This window comes from Pongo pygmaeus, chromosome 4, assembly GCF_028885625.2.
Source record: "Pongo pygmaeus isolate AG05252 chromosome 4, NHGRI_mPonPyg2-v2.0_pri, whole genome shotgun sequence".
NCBI lineage: Eukaryota > Metazoa > Chordata > Mammalia > Primates > Hominidae > Pongo > Pongo pygmaeus.
In genome coordinates, this window is record NC_072377.2 from 56,000,597 (window position 1) to 56,018,164 (window position 17,568).

The window sequence follows — 17,568 nt, forward strand, 5'->3', positions numbered from 1 at the left end:
CCCTCGCAAGTAACCAGGACTGGAGGCACAAGCCACTATGCCTGGCTAATCTTTAAAAAAGTTTTTTGTAGAGATGGAGTTTCACTATGTTGAGCAGGCTAGTCTTGAAGTCCTGGCCTCAAGTGATTCTCCCTCCTCCCAGAGTACTGAGATTATAGGCATGAGCCACTGTACCCAGCCTTAATAATATATAAAAACTTTGCTCCTACATAGTTTCAACTCCACTCCCAGAGTGGAAGTACGTGTAAATGCTGTTATATATAAATATGTAAGTTATATCTTTATATTATGTGCTCATCAACATAAATTTATGATTATTGCTTTATGCAGTTGTTTTCCAAACCAGAAAAAATCAGGAAAAAAAATCAAAGTTGAATGTATCAATGTATTATATCTATGTTTAAAATTTAAAAATATATATATTTGTGTGCAGTCCTTTGTGTTTACCTGTATGTATGGTTACCTTTACCCAAGCTCTTTATCTCTTTGTGTGGACTATGTAGTGTCCTTTCCATTTTAATCTGAAGAACTCCCTTCATTAATTCCTGTGGGAAATCTCTGCAAATGATGAACTCTGTTGGTTTTTACCTGGGAGTGTTTTAATTTCTCCTTTATTGTTTGAAGGATAGTTATGCTGGATATAGAATTCATGGTTGAAAATTTCTGTGTGTGATGGAGGAGGATTTGTGCTGTTTTCAGCATTTTGAGTATGTCATCTTGCTGCCTTTGGGTATTTGTGGTTTCCCATGAAAAATGACCTGTTTTCTTGTTGAGGATTCCTTATTATGTGATGAATTGCTTCTCTTGCTGATTTCGAGATTTCTTCTTTGTCTTTGGTTTTTGGCGTCTGGATTTTGATGTGTCTAAGTGCCTCTTTAAATTTATCCTATTTGGAGTTAATTGGGTTTCTTGGAAGTGTAGATTATTTTTTTTCTAATGAATTTGAGATGTTTTAAGCCATATTTATTCAAATATTCCTCTTGCAATTTTTCTCTCCTCTTTCCTTCTGGAATTTCCGTTATCTGTATATTTGTATGCTTGATGGTGCCCCATAGATCTCTTACACTTTGTTCATTTTTTTTTCATTTTATTATTCTTCCTCTTCCTTAGATTAGTTAATCTCAATGGACCTGTCTTCAAGTTCACTGATTCTTTTTTCTGCCTGCTCAAATCTGATTTTTTATTTCAGTAATTGTACTTTTCAGCTCGAGTTTGTTTTATTTTTATAAATTCTATAAATTGATACCCTCTGTTTGTTGACATTGTCTTTTCTTCATTTATTTAGATATGGTATACTTTAGCACTTGAATGTTTTAAGTACAGCCAGTTTAAAGTTTTTGTCTAGTAAATTTAACATCTATGCTTTCCTTGGGCCCCTTCCTATTAGTTGCTTTTTACCCTGTGAATAGGTCTTACTTTCTTATTTCTTTCCATGCCTTTTTAATTTTTTTATTGAAAACTGGACATTTTAAATATAATAATGCTGGAACTCTGGGATTTAGATCTCTGCCAATCTGTTTTGGTAGGCCTTAGCCTTCATTCCTGCTTGTACAGAGTGTTAAGATCAGCCAGAGGTGAGATTTAAGGCCTTTGAAAGTCTTTCTTGAGCATGCACACAGTCATGGGCAAGCATATGGCCTTCTGGATTTCCAGGAATATATGTGAGTTTTTCATAGTCCTTATGGACATCTCTTTTCCCAATCCTTTCTTCTAAGCTTTTTTGATTATTCTGTTGTTTGCCTCAGTTGTTATCTGTTGCCTCACACAACTAAAACGCTTACTGTAAATGTTTTCAATCCCCACTCCAGGTAATGGTTTAGTACTGGGTGAGTTCCAAGTCAGGCCGAAATAAAGACAAGTGTTTTCAGCATGTCTTCCAGAGAACTGTCAGACAGCTCTTTGTGAATCAGTTCCATTCTGCTCCCTCTATTATTGGAAATACAGGGTATTGTTTTTAAGGCTACCACTGAGCTGGCGAATGGAAGATTGGATTAGGGTAAATTTAACCCTTTTCCCATTTGCCCCAACAATACTTGCCAGCAGCACTTGCGGCTACAGTGTTTACCCAGAGATAACTTTGCCATGAAATCTGTCGCTTTTATTATTATTTCTGCATGGCTCTAGTATATCTACTTTGGAAACAAAATACATCATTCTACTTATAGCGTTTTGGTTTTAGTAGTGGTATTTCCATTTACAAAATATAGTAGTAATTCCTGATCACTGAAAATGTCAAATCCTAGAAAATATAGCATTTGTACGCATAATGTTAACATTGTTCTGGAACAGCTGTTGGCTGATGGCTGAAGATTCATTTGATGACTCTAATTTTTCAGAAATAGACGATTCTAATGGTTCAGATGATTCTGATGTTAGTTCTGTTTAGAAATAGCTCCGAGAACAGTTTTTATATTTTATTTTCACATTGATTGAAAATCAGATTTGCTTCAGCCTCAAAGAGGGCGTTTATGTAGAATTAAATAAGTGCTGGCAATGAGCTGCACCTTTTTTTTTTTCCAAAACGGAAAAAAGGCTCAGTGTCACAAGTTTTACGGTTCTTACCAAAATTCAGCTGTTGATCCTGAGTAAGTACTCCTTGGGTTGCTGCAAGTTTTAAAATTAATTTCCAGAATACCAAAAGAGTTGACTCAGGCCATTTTTGCCAGTTTCTTTTAAAGATTTTACAGAGAGGTGGAAGTTTGGGTTCCTCACTCAGCTTTTTTGCTGATATCATTCCTTATTTCAAAGTTTTAAGCAAGCAAGTTCATTGTACCATATCTGCATAGTATTCAAGGTCCAGCTTTTGAGTTAAGAAATAATAAAATATAGATAAATATGAAAATAATGATTGAGCTAATATCTATCATAGTTAACAGAAGAAAGGAGGTTATTGAGGGTTGTGTGCCAGGCACTGTGGGTAGATATTTGACATACTGTTTTTTTATTTTATCATCACACAACTCTTGTGGTTTAGGTACTTTTGCTTTCATGCTGCAAATAGGGAGACTAAGGTTTATAGAGGTTAAGCAGTTTGTTCAACACCACCCAGAAAATATAGGTAGAAGTTTGGCTTTGAACCTAATTCTCTCTGACTTTAAAACTGCATCACCAACATTTAATTTAATATTTGATAAGCAGAAGGCACCATGCTAGATTTTCTGTTACACTTTTTAAAAGAAACCTGTCTTGCCTTTTGGAATATATGTTTGAAAAGATAAAACACAAAACTTGGAGAGCAATAATTTTATCAGAACTTTTTTGTATTTCAAGATTTATACTTTTAAAAAACATGTCTTGTAGCCATTTAAGAACACAATCATCTGTCAGATATTTTATTTTATTTGCTTAAGGGAAACAATCTGTGTACTATTTTTTTGCCAGTCAACTTTTCTCTCAGAGATATGTTATTCTGAAACCAAAATCAACTAAATCAGCATTTAATTATGAAATAACTGCAATTTTGTCATTTCCATTTGTTACAGGGAAATGTGTCCTTATGATGAGAATAGGGGGAATTCTCTGGTCATCTCAACCTGCCCCACTTAGATGCTATGTTTTCACTTGGTCAGTGGTCACCTGTTGATATTGATCTATTGCTTGTTCCATAGGATGGCCATTTCTACCACAAAAGATAATAGTAATGTTATCGAAAGTAAATGCTTTTTGCATGTTTTTTATGTGATCCGGGTGTTCAAAGTTCTTTATGTGGATTTTCAAGTGTAATCCTCTTAATAACTCTCTGAGGTATATATTATTACTATTATCACTTTATGGTGAGAAAAATAGTAATTTGTTCAGTGTTACTGTGCTAGTAAGTAATAGAGATAGGATTCTAATACTGACAGAATGGCACCAGGCAGAGGTTCTTACTCTTGACTTGTGGACTTGAATTGACTACATCTATGTTCTGGAAATGTACCACACACATTGTTGGGAGTTCACTGTTTGTGGTTTAATTGTGGGCAATTCATTCCTATAGTAAGTAGTGGAAATACTATAGTTACTATTAGTATTCTTGGTGTCTCACTCCAAATTTTGTTTGACTTTATCTATATCTGCAACAATGAATATTGCTGTATTTTTCTAAAAGTGGCCATGCTTTTTTATAAGCAAGAGAGAAAACATTTTCTAAATAAATATGGATGATTATCAGATGGTTTATTGTTGCTGTGATGCAGACTGATACCCAAGGAAATCAGAAAACTTTCTTAAATAGTAAGATAAGTGACATAGGAAATCAGGAAATGAAAATTAAAGAAACTTTTCATGTTGAAAGGAAGAGAGATAGACACGGGAAGAACTATCTCTTGATTCTGTGAAACAGATATTTTACCTAAGTTGGTCCCACTCATTTTTTTCTGTATCTTACTTGTATTTACTTTGCAATGTATTTTGCTGTAAATTCAAGAGTAATGTATAAAAATAATATATAATTTATTATGGGATATTAACCAATTAACTGATTCATTGACCATTATTGAGCCCATCTGACACATTAACTGATTCATTAACCATTATTGAGCCCATCTGACACATTACAGTCTGTAGCAAGTCCCAGAGACATAAAGAGTGTAAGTTATAACCCACTGGTGATTAAACAGGTTAAATAAAACTCAGGTTTCTATAGAATTCTATGCCTATTCTATTTTATTACATTTACATTTGTTAGATCTTGCTTTCCAAACTTAGACTGTCCCATGTTTTTTTTCTTTAAGCCTGATTGTTTTTTAGATGACATAAATCCTCTTTAACCTTTATTCTCCAAAAGTCCTAAAATTTTAGTCACTGCTTTTATACTATCTGTCACTCCATTCAGAGGTCTAGGTTAGCATGTCACACTCTGCAATACAGGGAACTAAACTACTTACTTACTTAGAAACTCCCTGATGCTCCTTCTTCGCTTTTGTTTACAAAAATTATAAATGTCATTCTCAGATTTGGGTCCTGACACATATTTTGCATCTGCATAATGCTCACATCACAAGAATTGTTCAGGAAGTCCTGGATTTTCAATTTAAAAGTGTCATTTATACTCTCATCACAAAACCAAATGCATAGTTCTCTCCATTGTGGAATCAACTAGAGTGTTAATGCAGCAAATTGTTTTAGAGATGCTTTTTAAATGTAGTTTGTGTCTTCAGGTTGTTTTTGAAAAACAATAAAACAAGGACTTATTGTCAGAAATGCCAGTTTTATCAGCCTCTAAATTCCTAATGCCCTTTTCTGTTATACTCACCTTAATTACCTCAATCGTGGATTGGTATAATGGTGTGAACTGCTGAACTCTGGTAGAGAAAACCATGTGGTTATGTGAATAACAGTTCCTGCAAAGCTGGGCTTGTGTCTTTGATAGTTGGCAATTGTTCTATGTGTCCTTGATTAATAGACATTCTCATTTCCCACATCAACATGTGATATGAGAATTATGATCTCATTCTCTTCTCCTATCATGTGAAATGTCCTGGGTTACTTGCTCTGAGTGGTTTGATGAGGCATGAGATTCTAGTCTGCTGATTCCCAAATATGTTTGCACGTCTGTCACCCACTTAGAGTAATGCTCATTCTTACTGAAGCAAAGCCAACTGAGAAACCTGAGAATCTATATTTTTGTGTATCTGGCATTAAACAGATGTTTGTAACTAAGGTTCTCATTTTCCAAGTGAAATTAACAACACCCAGTTATAATTTGGTCCAGTTTTAGGTGTTAACCAAAAAGTGACTGAGGCAGGTCTCAGTCGATAAAGATTTATTTAGCCACGGTTGAGGATGGGAGATCCAGGGAGATCAAAAACGTGTCTGTGACCCTTTTCCAAAGGGGATTTTGGGAACTTCAGTATTTAAAGGGGAACGAGCAAGCAGGAGGGAAGAAGAGGAAGGGCAGGCAGTGAGGCAAATGGTTACATTCTTATGAGGCTCTGATTAGCCTCAGTAAATCTACATTTTATATGTGAAAAGAGAGAGTAGAGGAAAAAGTTACATATTAATCACAGGGTAGGCACAAGGATGTCTCTGGTCTTGGTCCTTGCTCTCGCCCTGTGAAGATAAGCTAATAATTGACATTGTCAGGATGAGATTCGGCAGAACTTGGTTTTAGGGCTAGTTTATAGTAGGTATGTCTCCTGAAAGATTTGGGGACTTCACGGAATTTCCTTGTGAGGGAGGCCATCTGGGGAGATGTGTGACCTTCTATTGTTGTGGAAACCTGTCTCATGGGTGAGGCTATGACATGGAGCTGTGAAATTACAGCTATCAGTTTGGGAACAAAAGGAAAGCAGTATGGCCTGACTCAGTTCTCAAACTTAACTTTCCCTTTGGCATAGTGAGTTTGGGAGTCCCAAGATTTGATTCTGTTTTCTTTCACAAAGACATTCCCATGAAAATTCATGAGAAACTGAGCATGAGGATAAACCTAGGTGTGTCCCATTTTACCTTCTAAGAGTAAAACAGGTAGGTCTGCTTGTATTTCGACCTGACTTTAATATTTGAAGAATGGATGAAAAAGCACAACCTATTAAAACCCTCCCCCAACCTTCAACATGGAAGTTCAGATACCAACTTCTGAAATACTAACTAAAATAATAATTATGCCAAAAAACTTTTAGTTCAAAAACATGGTTTAAAAAAAATCCAAACTGAATAGAAATTAGTTTTAATACTCAAATAACATCTTTAGTTTTATGAGACAAATAGAGACTACTGTGTGTTTAAGCCTAATTAGACCTGATCCTGTATCTTACTGTGGATCTGCCTTAATTGCTGTGGGGTTCTCTCTCTCTTAATGGACAGTACACCTTTCCTCACCCTGAATGTGTGTCTTGACCACAAACAGAACCCAAAGCATTGACTATAAAACTGTAAATACAGAGAATTAAAGGCTTCTAAGTTTGTAGTTCTAGAAGATATTCATATAATTATTCTTGAATTTTTTCAATATCGGTTTTTAAATAGGAATTTATATTTATTCTGCTTGTTTCATTTTTAGTAAGAAAAATCACAGCAATAGTTTTAAACAGTGGATATACAAATAAAAATGCTACTTCATAATATGCTTCAAAGAAAACTATTTTTCGTTAAATACTTATCTTTATATACACATTGAGTTAAGGCAGTAGAGCTAGCTTCTCCAGGTTCCCTTATATTAATACTTAAACAGCTTTCCATACCTCAAGGATATTTTTTAAACCTTATCTCACTTGGTATTTTTATCAACTTGAGAGCTAGATATTATTTTTATTCCCATTTTATAGATAGGAAAACTGAGCTGTACACGTGTGCTCCAACAGGAACAAGTTCCACTTTTATCTGTTTTGTATATTGGACTTATGTGAAATATTTTGTTGAAACAAAAAGAACATGGCAAAAATATTTGCAAACCACTCATCTACACCATGCTTTTCTCTACATAAATACATAGCTAGATGCTTTAGAGTTGTATTATTTATATTACCAGTAGAAGGTAATTTAAATTCATGGAAAACATAAATTTCTTAAAATACAATTAGGTTCTAAAATACTCTTCAGGGCTTAAAACATTTTTTGAAACATGTTTTTATTGATCACATTTAAATTGCTTTGATTCGAATAATGTTAAAAATGTATTCATTTTAGTTGAAAACTTCTAAAATATATCTTATTTTAGGGACATATATAAATAATGTTCCTCATGCTTTTAAATCGTGCCTAATGAATATTTTATAGCAAATATGTACGTGTTGATAATAGAGGGACTTGCTATGGTTTTACAGTCTAAATTAGAGTGGTTAATTGCTTCCAGGCAATATAATATAATATTAAGAATAGGTAGTATTTTACAAATTGGGACTAATAGTCTTTTTGTAAACTCAGAATGAATTAATAAGTAATATAACATTTGGTTTTATTTAGGCATACATACTTTGTATTAAATTATGTACAATAAAACATGGCGCAATACACTTAACTGGTAATAGCTCTTAAAATGACGATGTGCATTTTGAATTGATGCTAGCATTTTCTGTGTAAATAACATAGTCATAGAATTTGTCAGGGTGAAGGATTGGGTGGGAATAGGATAAGACTAGCCCACAATATAACTACTTGTGTGTCTTTAAGGGAGTGATTCAGTTTCTCTTCCTTGAATAAGATGTTCCTTCTGTGAGCGAAAGAGACATCTAATCACTTAATATAATTTGAGAACTTTCTTTTAGTGCAGCATCTTGTGTTGACACTTTGAACTTCTCAGAAATAAAGTGTGAATAAACAAGGAAAAGGGAGAATTACTACTCTACAAGAAATAAATACACAAACACCTCGAAACTAAAGTCATTTACGTCCTACATCTTAAATACTACTTGAACCTTCCAGTAAAAATGAGCAAGAGATACAGAATTGTTATTTTAAAAATTTACTAGCATTTACTTAGTATGGTGTATGGTAAATAAGTTAATCACATTATGACGTTTGTAGTTGCTGTGTTAAAAAGGAAAGATAAAATTATTTTTATAAGAACACATTCCTTACTTTTACTTCTTGTTTTTTAGTATGATGGCAAAGTGTTTTGGTTTTTGTTTCCAAAAAGCAGATTTTCTAGGACGCCTGATTTCTGTCTGATTTCCTTCTTCAAACTATTGGAGTAGCAGAACATACCTAGAAATCTGCCTTATTCACTTGAGTATGGAAGAGGGTTACTTTTAAACCAAAAACATGCAGGAAAGAAAAGTGTTTCCATAAAGTAATCAAATCATAGCTTCATCCTGAGGAATGCAGGTGTATTATTTAAAATAATGAGTCAGTTAACAAGTCAATAAAGTTGATTTAGAACTTTCAAGATTGGAATATAAACAGACTGCGGTTGGGGGGCATTGAAACAGAAATGCAGAAAAAGGCTTTATAATAAGCACTGAAATTTTGCTTGTTTGTTATTTGTGATAGGAAATAGAGAGGTCTCGGTGAAACTCCCAAAAATCATTTGCAACAAAGCCAGAATGACACATGAATACCTAGGATTGGTGACAAAGTGTGTTGATAGAGATTTATAATAATAGTTGTGTCTATCGCGTTTGTCCTTTTCTTTGAAATTTTTCCTGGATTGAAAATTACTTGAAATTTCAATCTCGTGTAGTAAGATATTTGATTTCATTTTATTTCCATTGGGTGTTTTTTATTATTCTTATACTTTAAGTTCTAGGGTACATGTGCACGAAGTGCAGGTTTGTTACCTATGTATACATGTGCCATTTTGGTTTGCTGCACCCATTAACTCATCATCTACATTAGGTATATCTCCTAATGCTATCCCTCCCCCATCCCCCCACCCTGCGACAAGCCCCGGTGTGTGCTGTTCCCCACCCTGTGTCCAAGTGTTCTCATTGTTCAATTCCCACCTATGAGTGAGAACATGCGGTGTTTGGTTTTCTGTCTTTGCGATAGTTTGCTCAGAATGATGATTTCCAGCTTCATCCATGTTGCTACAAAGGACATGAACTCATCCTTTTTTATGGCTGAATAGTATTCCATGGCGTGTGTGTGTCACATTTTCTTAATCCAGTCTGTCATTGATGGACATTTGGGTTGGTTCCAAGTCTTTGCTATTGTGAATAGTGCCACAATAAATGTACATGTGCATGTGTTTTTATAGTCACATGATTTATAATCCTTTGGGTATATGCCTAGTAATGGGATCGCTGAATCAAATGGTATTTCTAGTTCTAGATCCTTGAGGAATCGCCACACTAACTTCCACAATGGTTGAACTAGTTTACACTCCCACCAACAGAGTAAAAGCATTCCAGTTTCTCCACATCCTCTCCAGCACCTGTTATTTCCTGACTTTTTAATGATCGCCATTCTAACTGGTGTGAGATGGTATCTCATTGTGGTTTTGATTTGTATTTCTCTGATGACCAGTGATGATGAGCATTTTTTCATGTGTTTGTTGGCTGCATAAATGTCTTCTTTTGAAAAGTGTCTGTTCATATCCTTCGCCCACTTTTTGATGGGGTTGTTTGATTTTTTTCTTGTAAGTTTGTTTAAGTTCTTTGTAGATTCTGGATATTAGCCCTTTGTCAGATGGGTAGATTGCAAAAATGTTCTCCCATTCTGTAGGCTGCCTGTTCACTCTGATGGTAGTTTCTTTTGCTGTGCAGAAGCTCTTTAATTTAATTAGATCCCATTTGTCAATTTTGGCTTTTGTTGCCATTGCTTTTGGTATTTTGGACATGAAGTCCTTGCCCATGCCTATGTCCTGAATAGTATTGCCTAGGTTTTCTTCTAGGGTTTTTATGGTTTTAGGTGTAACATTTAAGTCTTTAATCCATCTTGAATGAATTTTTGTATAAAGTGTAAGGAAGTGATCCAGTTTCAGCTTTCTGCATAATGGCTAGCCAGTTTTCCCAGCACTATTTATTAAATAAGGAATCCTTTCCCCATTTCCTGTTTTTGTCAGGTTTGTCAAAGATCAGATGGTTGTAGATGTGTGGTATTATTTCTGAGGGCTCTGTTCTGTTCCATTGATCTATATCTCTGTTTTGGTACCAGTACCTGCTGCTTTGGTTACTGTAGCCTTGTAGTATAGTTTGAAGTCAGCTAACATGATGCCTCCAGCTTTGTTCTTTTAGCTTAGGATTGTCTTGGCAATGCGGGCTCTTTTGTGGTTCCGTATGAACTTTAAAGTAGTTTTTTCCAGTTCTGTGAAGAAAGTCATTGGTAGCTTGATGGGGATGGCACTGAATCTATAAATTACCTTGGGCAGTATGGCTATTTTCACAATATTGATTCTTCCTATCCATAAGCATGGAATGTTCTTCCGTTTGTTTGTGTCCTCTTTTATTTCACTGAGCAGTGGTTTGTAGTTCTCCTTGAAGAGGTCCTTCACATCCCTTGTAAGTTGGATTCCTAGGTATTTTATTCTCTTTGAAGCAATTGTGAGTGGGAGTTCACTCATGATTTGGCTCTCTGTTTGTCTGTTATTGGTGTATAAGAATGCTTGTGATTTTTGCACATTGATTTTGTATCCTGAGACTTTGCTGAAGTTGCTTATCAGCTTTAGGAGATTTTGGGCTGAGACGATGGGGTTTTCTAAATATACATTCATGTCATCTGCAAACAGGGACAATTTGATTTCCTCTTTTCCTAATTGGATACCCTTTATTTCTTTCTCCTGCCTGATTGCCCTGGCCAGAACTTCCAACTCTATGTTGAATAGGAGTGGTGAGAGTGGGCATCCCTGTCTTGTGCCAGTTTTCAAAGGGAATGCTTCCAGTTTTTGCCCTTCAGTATTGCTGTGGGCTTGTCATAAATAGCTCTTATTATTTTGAGATACACAATTTGGTACTGAAAAAGTAATGTCTATTGTTATATTCCCTGGAATGTGTGTGTATATGTACACGCACACACACGCACACACGCACACACAAATATACATATTTAGATGTTCACAGAGTAAGCATAGTTCAAGGTTCAGATAAAAACTAGTCATAAATCATGTCAGTAAATGAGCCTTTGGGATTGATGGATTTTAATCATATAAAAGTGATGGTTATTCTAAAAGAGTATTGTTAAAAACAAAGTGCCCTTTGTGTCACTGTTTACTTCCTCAGTAGTTGATACAAGAATAAATTCCCAAGGCCTTTTATGATATCTAAGGTTTATCTTCTTGGATTCTTGTTTGTGTACTGTTTCATTGTATTAAAGCACCAGAATAGCATTTGACACTATCGTAAATATTCAGTAAGTGGTTGCCCCTCTTATTTCAGATCATACCATGCTCTAAGCCCCAGAAAATGAACAAAAGAAGCAATATAATATCCATGGGGAAAACTGAGGGTAAAGCATATGCACACATAGATACACAAAAAAATTGGAGAAGATTAAAAATAAACACTCAAGTTAAAGGAAAAGTTGTTGAAATTGAACAGTTTGCTCTATGTATATCTAAATATATATTGCAGAGTGTATAGCTTGAGTCTGGATGAAGAACTTTCTCTACTTCCTCTCATGGTTCTGAAGTTTCTGAAAATGGAATCAAATGCACTTTTAAGTCTGACAAAGGAAATATATAGATTTATTTTTTTCCCTAAAATTCTTTTTGGAGCAAAGTCAACCGGAAAGCTTTGTAATTGGTCAGGCTTTCTATCTGTAAAGCCACGCATGTGGGCCCATTCTGAACATAAATGATGTTCAGAATGGGGCCATACATCCCCACTGGTTAAGCAGAAGACCAAGTTGGCCTCTGAAAGAAGTGAGCGTAGGAGCAGTGGCACTAACAAATGCCTTTTGTCTGCTGTGCAGAGACATCGTGGATTGCATCGTGTTAGGCTTCATCAGCTACCTAATGCAATGTAACTTGGGAGATAAGATAAATCAGAGGGATGACACTGTATTAGATTTGAAAGATGAGAGCTCTTCCAAAGTAATTGCAGAGTGTATATTTCAGTGCTGTTGACTTCATGAGGTTATTGAAGTCAAAAGTGTTTGCAACAAAATGAGTCTTTCAAGAGCTGGGTAGCAAGTAAACAGAATCATGCTATTTTTTTTTTCAAACAAAATTTCCTAGGAAAAAGTGGAATTCTCCTTTGTATGTTTGTTTTATACAGCTTTCATATTTAAGCTCATTATTGTTATATCACCAGCTTAGGTATTTACATTTTCTGTGCATCTCATGTGCAGATGTATATGAAAACCCGAGAGATAAATTTTCCTATTTAAGGATATTTTTACCGCTAAATTGTTCTGAGTGTGTCTAAAACTAACTGAAAAGGATCTTTTTTATAATTTTTTTTACTCTGTATTAGTAAATGACTCTTTACTAATTGTTACCTAAATTTAAGAATTTATTTCTTATTAAAGTAGTATAATTTCCATTTTAAAAAACACTAAAACTTTGCATTTTCTATTTATTATGTGAAATGTCGTGAAATTTAATTTTGATATTGAGAGTTGGAAAAAAGTTTTGTGATTGATTCCGTTTTCTTTTGTAGCCTACTGTGTGTGAACGAGAGCTGTGTGTGTTTGCTTTTCAAACCCTGGGAGTAATGAATGAAGCTGCTGATGAAATAGCAACTGGAGCTCAGGTAGTAACACAGGATACTAATTATTTCTTATTTTTCTTTGAAAAATTTGTTCCAGTACACGAGTTATCTTCATTCTGCTATTCTTTGGGGAAAATATTTGATAACTTCTAGTTAAGTGGCAAATTGGCATTTGATTTTTTTTATATGTAAACTAAATGTTATCGCTCCATCTAATGTGTGTTTTGTCATTTTGTGATTGCCAAGGAGAGAAATTAAACCAACTTTCCATTGCATGAAAAATAATTCTAATTTGTTGTTACACAGTGAAGTGGAGATGTTGAAACCCTCGTGCATGCTTTATGTAAAATTTATTTGTAAAGATAACTGCCATAAAATGGAAGACAATTTATTTTTAAAACTTAGGTGAAAAGATAATAGGCAGAGTATGTAATAAAAAGATAACATTCAATTTTACAGAGCAGTGTTTAGGCGATAGGAAGAAAAGCAATTCCAACAAAATTTCAAGGTTTTTTTTTTTTTTTTTTTTTTTTCCAACTTAAAGAACCTGACTAAACTACTAATTCATCTATAAGAAAAAAATCAAAGAAAATTCTAAAAAATTAATGAACATTAAGAGAGGCTAGAACAACCACATACAGAAACATATATGCAGTGCTATAACATTTTAACAAAATATAGTATTGGCAAAGAATAGAATGGCAGATCAATGGCAGATTATCCCCCAAATGGATCAAATTATGAATAAATTTAATGTATGTTAAAGTAGGTTTCACCTCCTCACTTACTGAAGAGTTATTTAAAGTGAAGTAGAAACAAATGGCCTGTAACAGGGGGAGAAATTGGTTTAGCGCTTTACATTACACTGTGTGCAAAAACAAATTTCAGATAGCTTAACGAATACCTAGTTTTAAAAAATTATTTACTAATACAAACTACAGGACAGTAAAATTGAACATGCACAACCTGAGGCAGTGTATCAGGCTTATGAAGGCAAACAGTTAAATAATACAGATGGTAGCCCGGAGCTTAGGAATGTACGCACCCCTTAGCCTAGTCGTTTTAATTAACTAAAACTATTTTGCATCCACCTGATGAAATATTTAGGGCAGTATTTTTCATATAATTGAATTATAGATGAAACAAATAATACAAACAGTAGAATGTTGGTCTTATATGATATGAAAAAAATGATTAAAATAAATTTCCAAACTATAGCTTCATATTTCCCCCACACCCAACATGCACACATTTGCACGTTAACGGTTCTGAGCATCCCTAAAACTAAGAAAATAGCTAGCCTATACTTAGAGGGTTACTAAAATATATCTGACTATGGAGAGCCTTTTTCTTTTCCATCCTTCTTTTTTAAATGTGAAAGTTTTTCTTGTCCCTTGGAAATAATATTGCTAAAAGGAAAAAAAAAGGTACTTTAATATGTATGGTATTTATAGCTATGTAAAAATAATTAAAACCTTACAAGGGGTATGTTGTATGAATATGCTCACATGTATATTTATATAGATTTATGTATGTGCATATATGTTAAAAATTCTTCAAGTAGTATACTTAAAATTCACACATTTTACCGTATGCAAGTTTCCCTTTAAAAAAGAAATTAAAGGCTAGAAATAGTAAATTATAAATTAGAAGGAAAAGTAATATGCTAACAGTATGGTATGTTGATAGAATAATAGTTGGCCTTTTAAAATCATTGTTACATCTTAAAATTAATGGTTTTGAATAGAAATGAATTTCAAATTATATAATGATTGATACAAAGCACAAGTATTTGATCAGCTCAATTTAGTGATGTAATTCTAAAAATCAATATCAAAAGATCAGAAAGTTTAGTAATTCTACTCCAAAGACAGCATTTTTTTCATACTTTATTTCTTAAAACAGGTGCCCCAGTATTCTGTCATAATCCTAACGATTACAGGGAAATCACTTTTTCTAAACAAAAAGAAACCACCTCAGGGTCTCATTGCCTCAGTTTACCCCCACATTTTAAGTGGTGCTCTGGGGACTGCAAAGACATTCCTCAGGACCACTGCAGGGGACTTGCCTGGAACAACAGTGTCCTGTGGTCCAAGCAGCTGCTATTCCAGTGCCCCAAATACTACTTCAACAGAATAGTTCCATTTTATTTGTTTAGATATTGGGCTCTCATCTAAGATTTTTTTAAAATTACTATTGCAATATTGGACAATGATTGGTTTATAATTCTGAATCTGCTTCCTTTTTTAGACTACATTGTATACCCATAGGCTATTCCTGTAGGTGCCTTTCTTAGTCACGTGGACTTCCAGTTAGTAAAAGACTAATGACTAAAGACTAATAACCGAATTTTTCTCATTTGCCTGAAAGGGGTGTGTGTAGGGAAGGTTGCTCTGCCAGTTGAATTGTAGTAATGTCCTTTGGAGGCACCTGATTCTGTAAATTCACAGACCTTTTTATCTTCAATTATCACATGTCCTAATTTTTCTTGCTTAAACCTAATATTTCTTTGCATTTCCATCCTAAGTATCTTAGTCAACTGCCAAGTTGCTTCTTCAGTTATATCATTCAGTCAAAGAAGGCAGATATATGTGTGTAACTTGTTGTCCATAGCATGCATCATATATACTAAGATTCTACTCAGAATCTGTAATTTTATATGTTGGGAGTGGGGAAATATATCATTTAGGCCAAAATAAAAAAAAAAAGAAGTCATAGTTGTGTGCTCTCTTTTATTTTTTATTTTATTTTCTTTCTTTTCTTCCCCCCCGAGAGAGCCTCTTTCTGTCACCCAGCCTCTCTCTGTCACCAATTGCATTGGTGCAATCTCAGTCATTGTAACCTCTGCCTCATGGGTTCAAGTGATTCTCCTGCCTCAGCCTCTCTAGTAGCTGGGATAACAGGTCCATGCCACTGCACCCAGCTAATTTTTGTATTTTTTTGTAAAGACAGGATTTGGCCATCTTGGCCATGCTGGTCTTGAACTCCTGACCTCAAGGGATCCTCCCGTCTCAGCCTCCTGAAATGCTTGGATTACAGGCATGAGCCACCATGCCCAGCTTCTCTTACATTTTAATTTTTATTTGTTTTTTGGAGACAAGGTTTCACTGTGTTGTCCAGGCTGGTCTTGAACTCCTGGGCTCAAGTGATCCTCCCACCCCCGCCTCCCAAAATGCTGGGATTACAGGCATGAGCCACCACACCCAGCCTTTTATTTTTTAAAGTGGATGTTTTAGTCCATGAGATACTTAGAAAAATTAAGATATGTAAAGGAATATAAATCCAAATTGTATTATAAATGCTTTTCTTCTTAAAAAGTCTAATGCTAGCTTCTGTAACAGATAAACCATAAAATCACAGCAGCTTAACATGGTAGCATTTTGTCATTCACGCACTCCAATTAGAATGTTTGATGGGCCACTTTCTGTGTGGTGACTGGGGGGACTGGACCCCTTCGATCATGTGGTCCTGGCTGTCTTTACTATATGCCATGTGGTAGAGAAAGTGAGGAAGGCATACCTTTCTTTGCATCAGGTCAGCCCCTTTCCACTGATGATCTGGTGAAAGCCAGTGGTAAGACCTTATTCAGACGAAAAGGTGGAAATGTCCCTTGCTGAGCAGCTGCTTCCAGGTATTAGCACTGTGTCCTGGAAGCGACCAAGGAGTTGGAAACTTTGGTGCATCCCATGTAATTGAGTCACAGTAGTTAGACTTTTTTGTTGAAGTTAGGCTAGGACATATATTAACAGAAATATTCTACCAATTAAATTTACTACCCATTATTACATTATAATTTACTTAAATATACTAGTAAAAATATTGGTCAAAAATGCATGGACTTTTATAAAACTTCAATTGCATAGTAGGACATAATTTTTAAAGGGTTTTAGTGAGAGCATATCCATCTGTGTCATTCCCCTCCTCCCTACAAGGTCTCAGAAAAGGCTATTTTATCTTTTTTTTTTTTTTTTTTTTTTTTTTAGACTGAATTTTGCTCTTGTCACCCAGGCTGGAGTGCAGTGGCACAATCTTGGCTCACTGCAACCTCCACCTCCCGAGTTCAAGCAGTTCTCCTGCCTCAGCCGCCCGAGTAGCTGGCACTGCAGGCACCTGCCACCATGCCCAGCTAATTTTTGTATTTTTAGTAGAGATGGGGTTTCACCACATTGGCCAGGCTGGTCTCGAACTCCTGACCTCAGGCGATCCTCCCTCCTTGGCCTCCCAAAGTGCTAGGATTACAGGCGTGAGCCACTACACCCGACAAGGCTATTTTATCTTACTGATTCTTCTTTGTCAGTTCTTGTTTGGGTTTTCATTAGAGACCAGATAATGCTGAAAACAGTCTGTATCAGGGTTAGTGTGCATCTCTAGCGTAGAAGGAATGTGAGGGTGGGAGAGGAAGGCAAAAAGGAGGGTTTTATTATGTCCTTACTATGTTTATTGCTTGAAATATAACTTCTTGCATATATCTATATACACACACACACAAATGAAATAGTGTGTCAGGAACATTAGCTGTTTCCATTCTGTTTTCTGAGTGTGTCTTGTGGATATGCATGTC

General features: G+C 35.1%; 1 protein-coding gene across 6 annotated transcripts in view; it reads left to right on the top strand.

Moving 5' to 3' along the window:
- The window catches only part of PARP8 (poly(ADP-ribose) polymerase family member 8), a 178,316-nt gene that overhangs the window by 137,386 nt on the left and 23,362 nt on the right, over window positions 1–17,568 (top strand). For all 6 annotated transcript variants that reach the window (XM_054488212.2, XM_054488210.2, XM_063664806.1 and 3 more), the window contains one exon: window positions 12,957–13,049. In XM_054488212.2, the coding sequence (XP_054344187.1) occupies window positions 12,957–13,049 (93 nt within the window). The remainder of the gene's footprint in view (window positions 1–12,956; window positions 13,050–17,568) is intronic.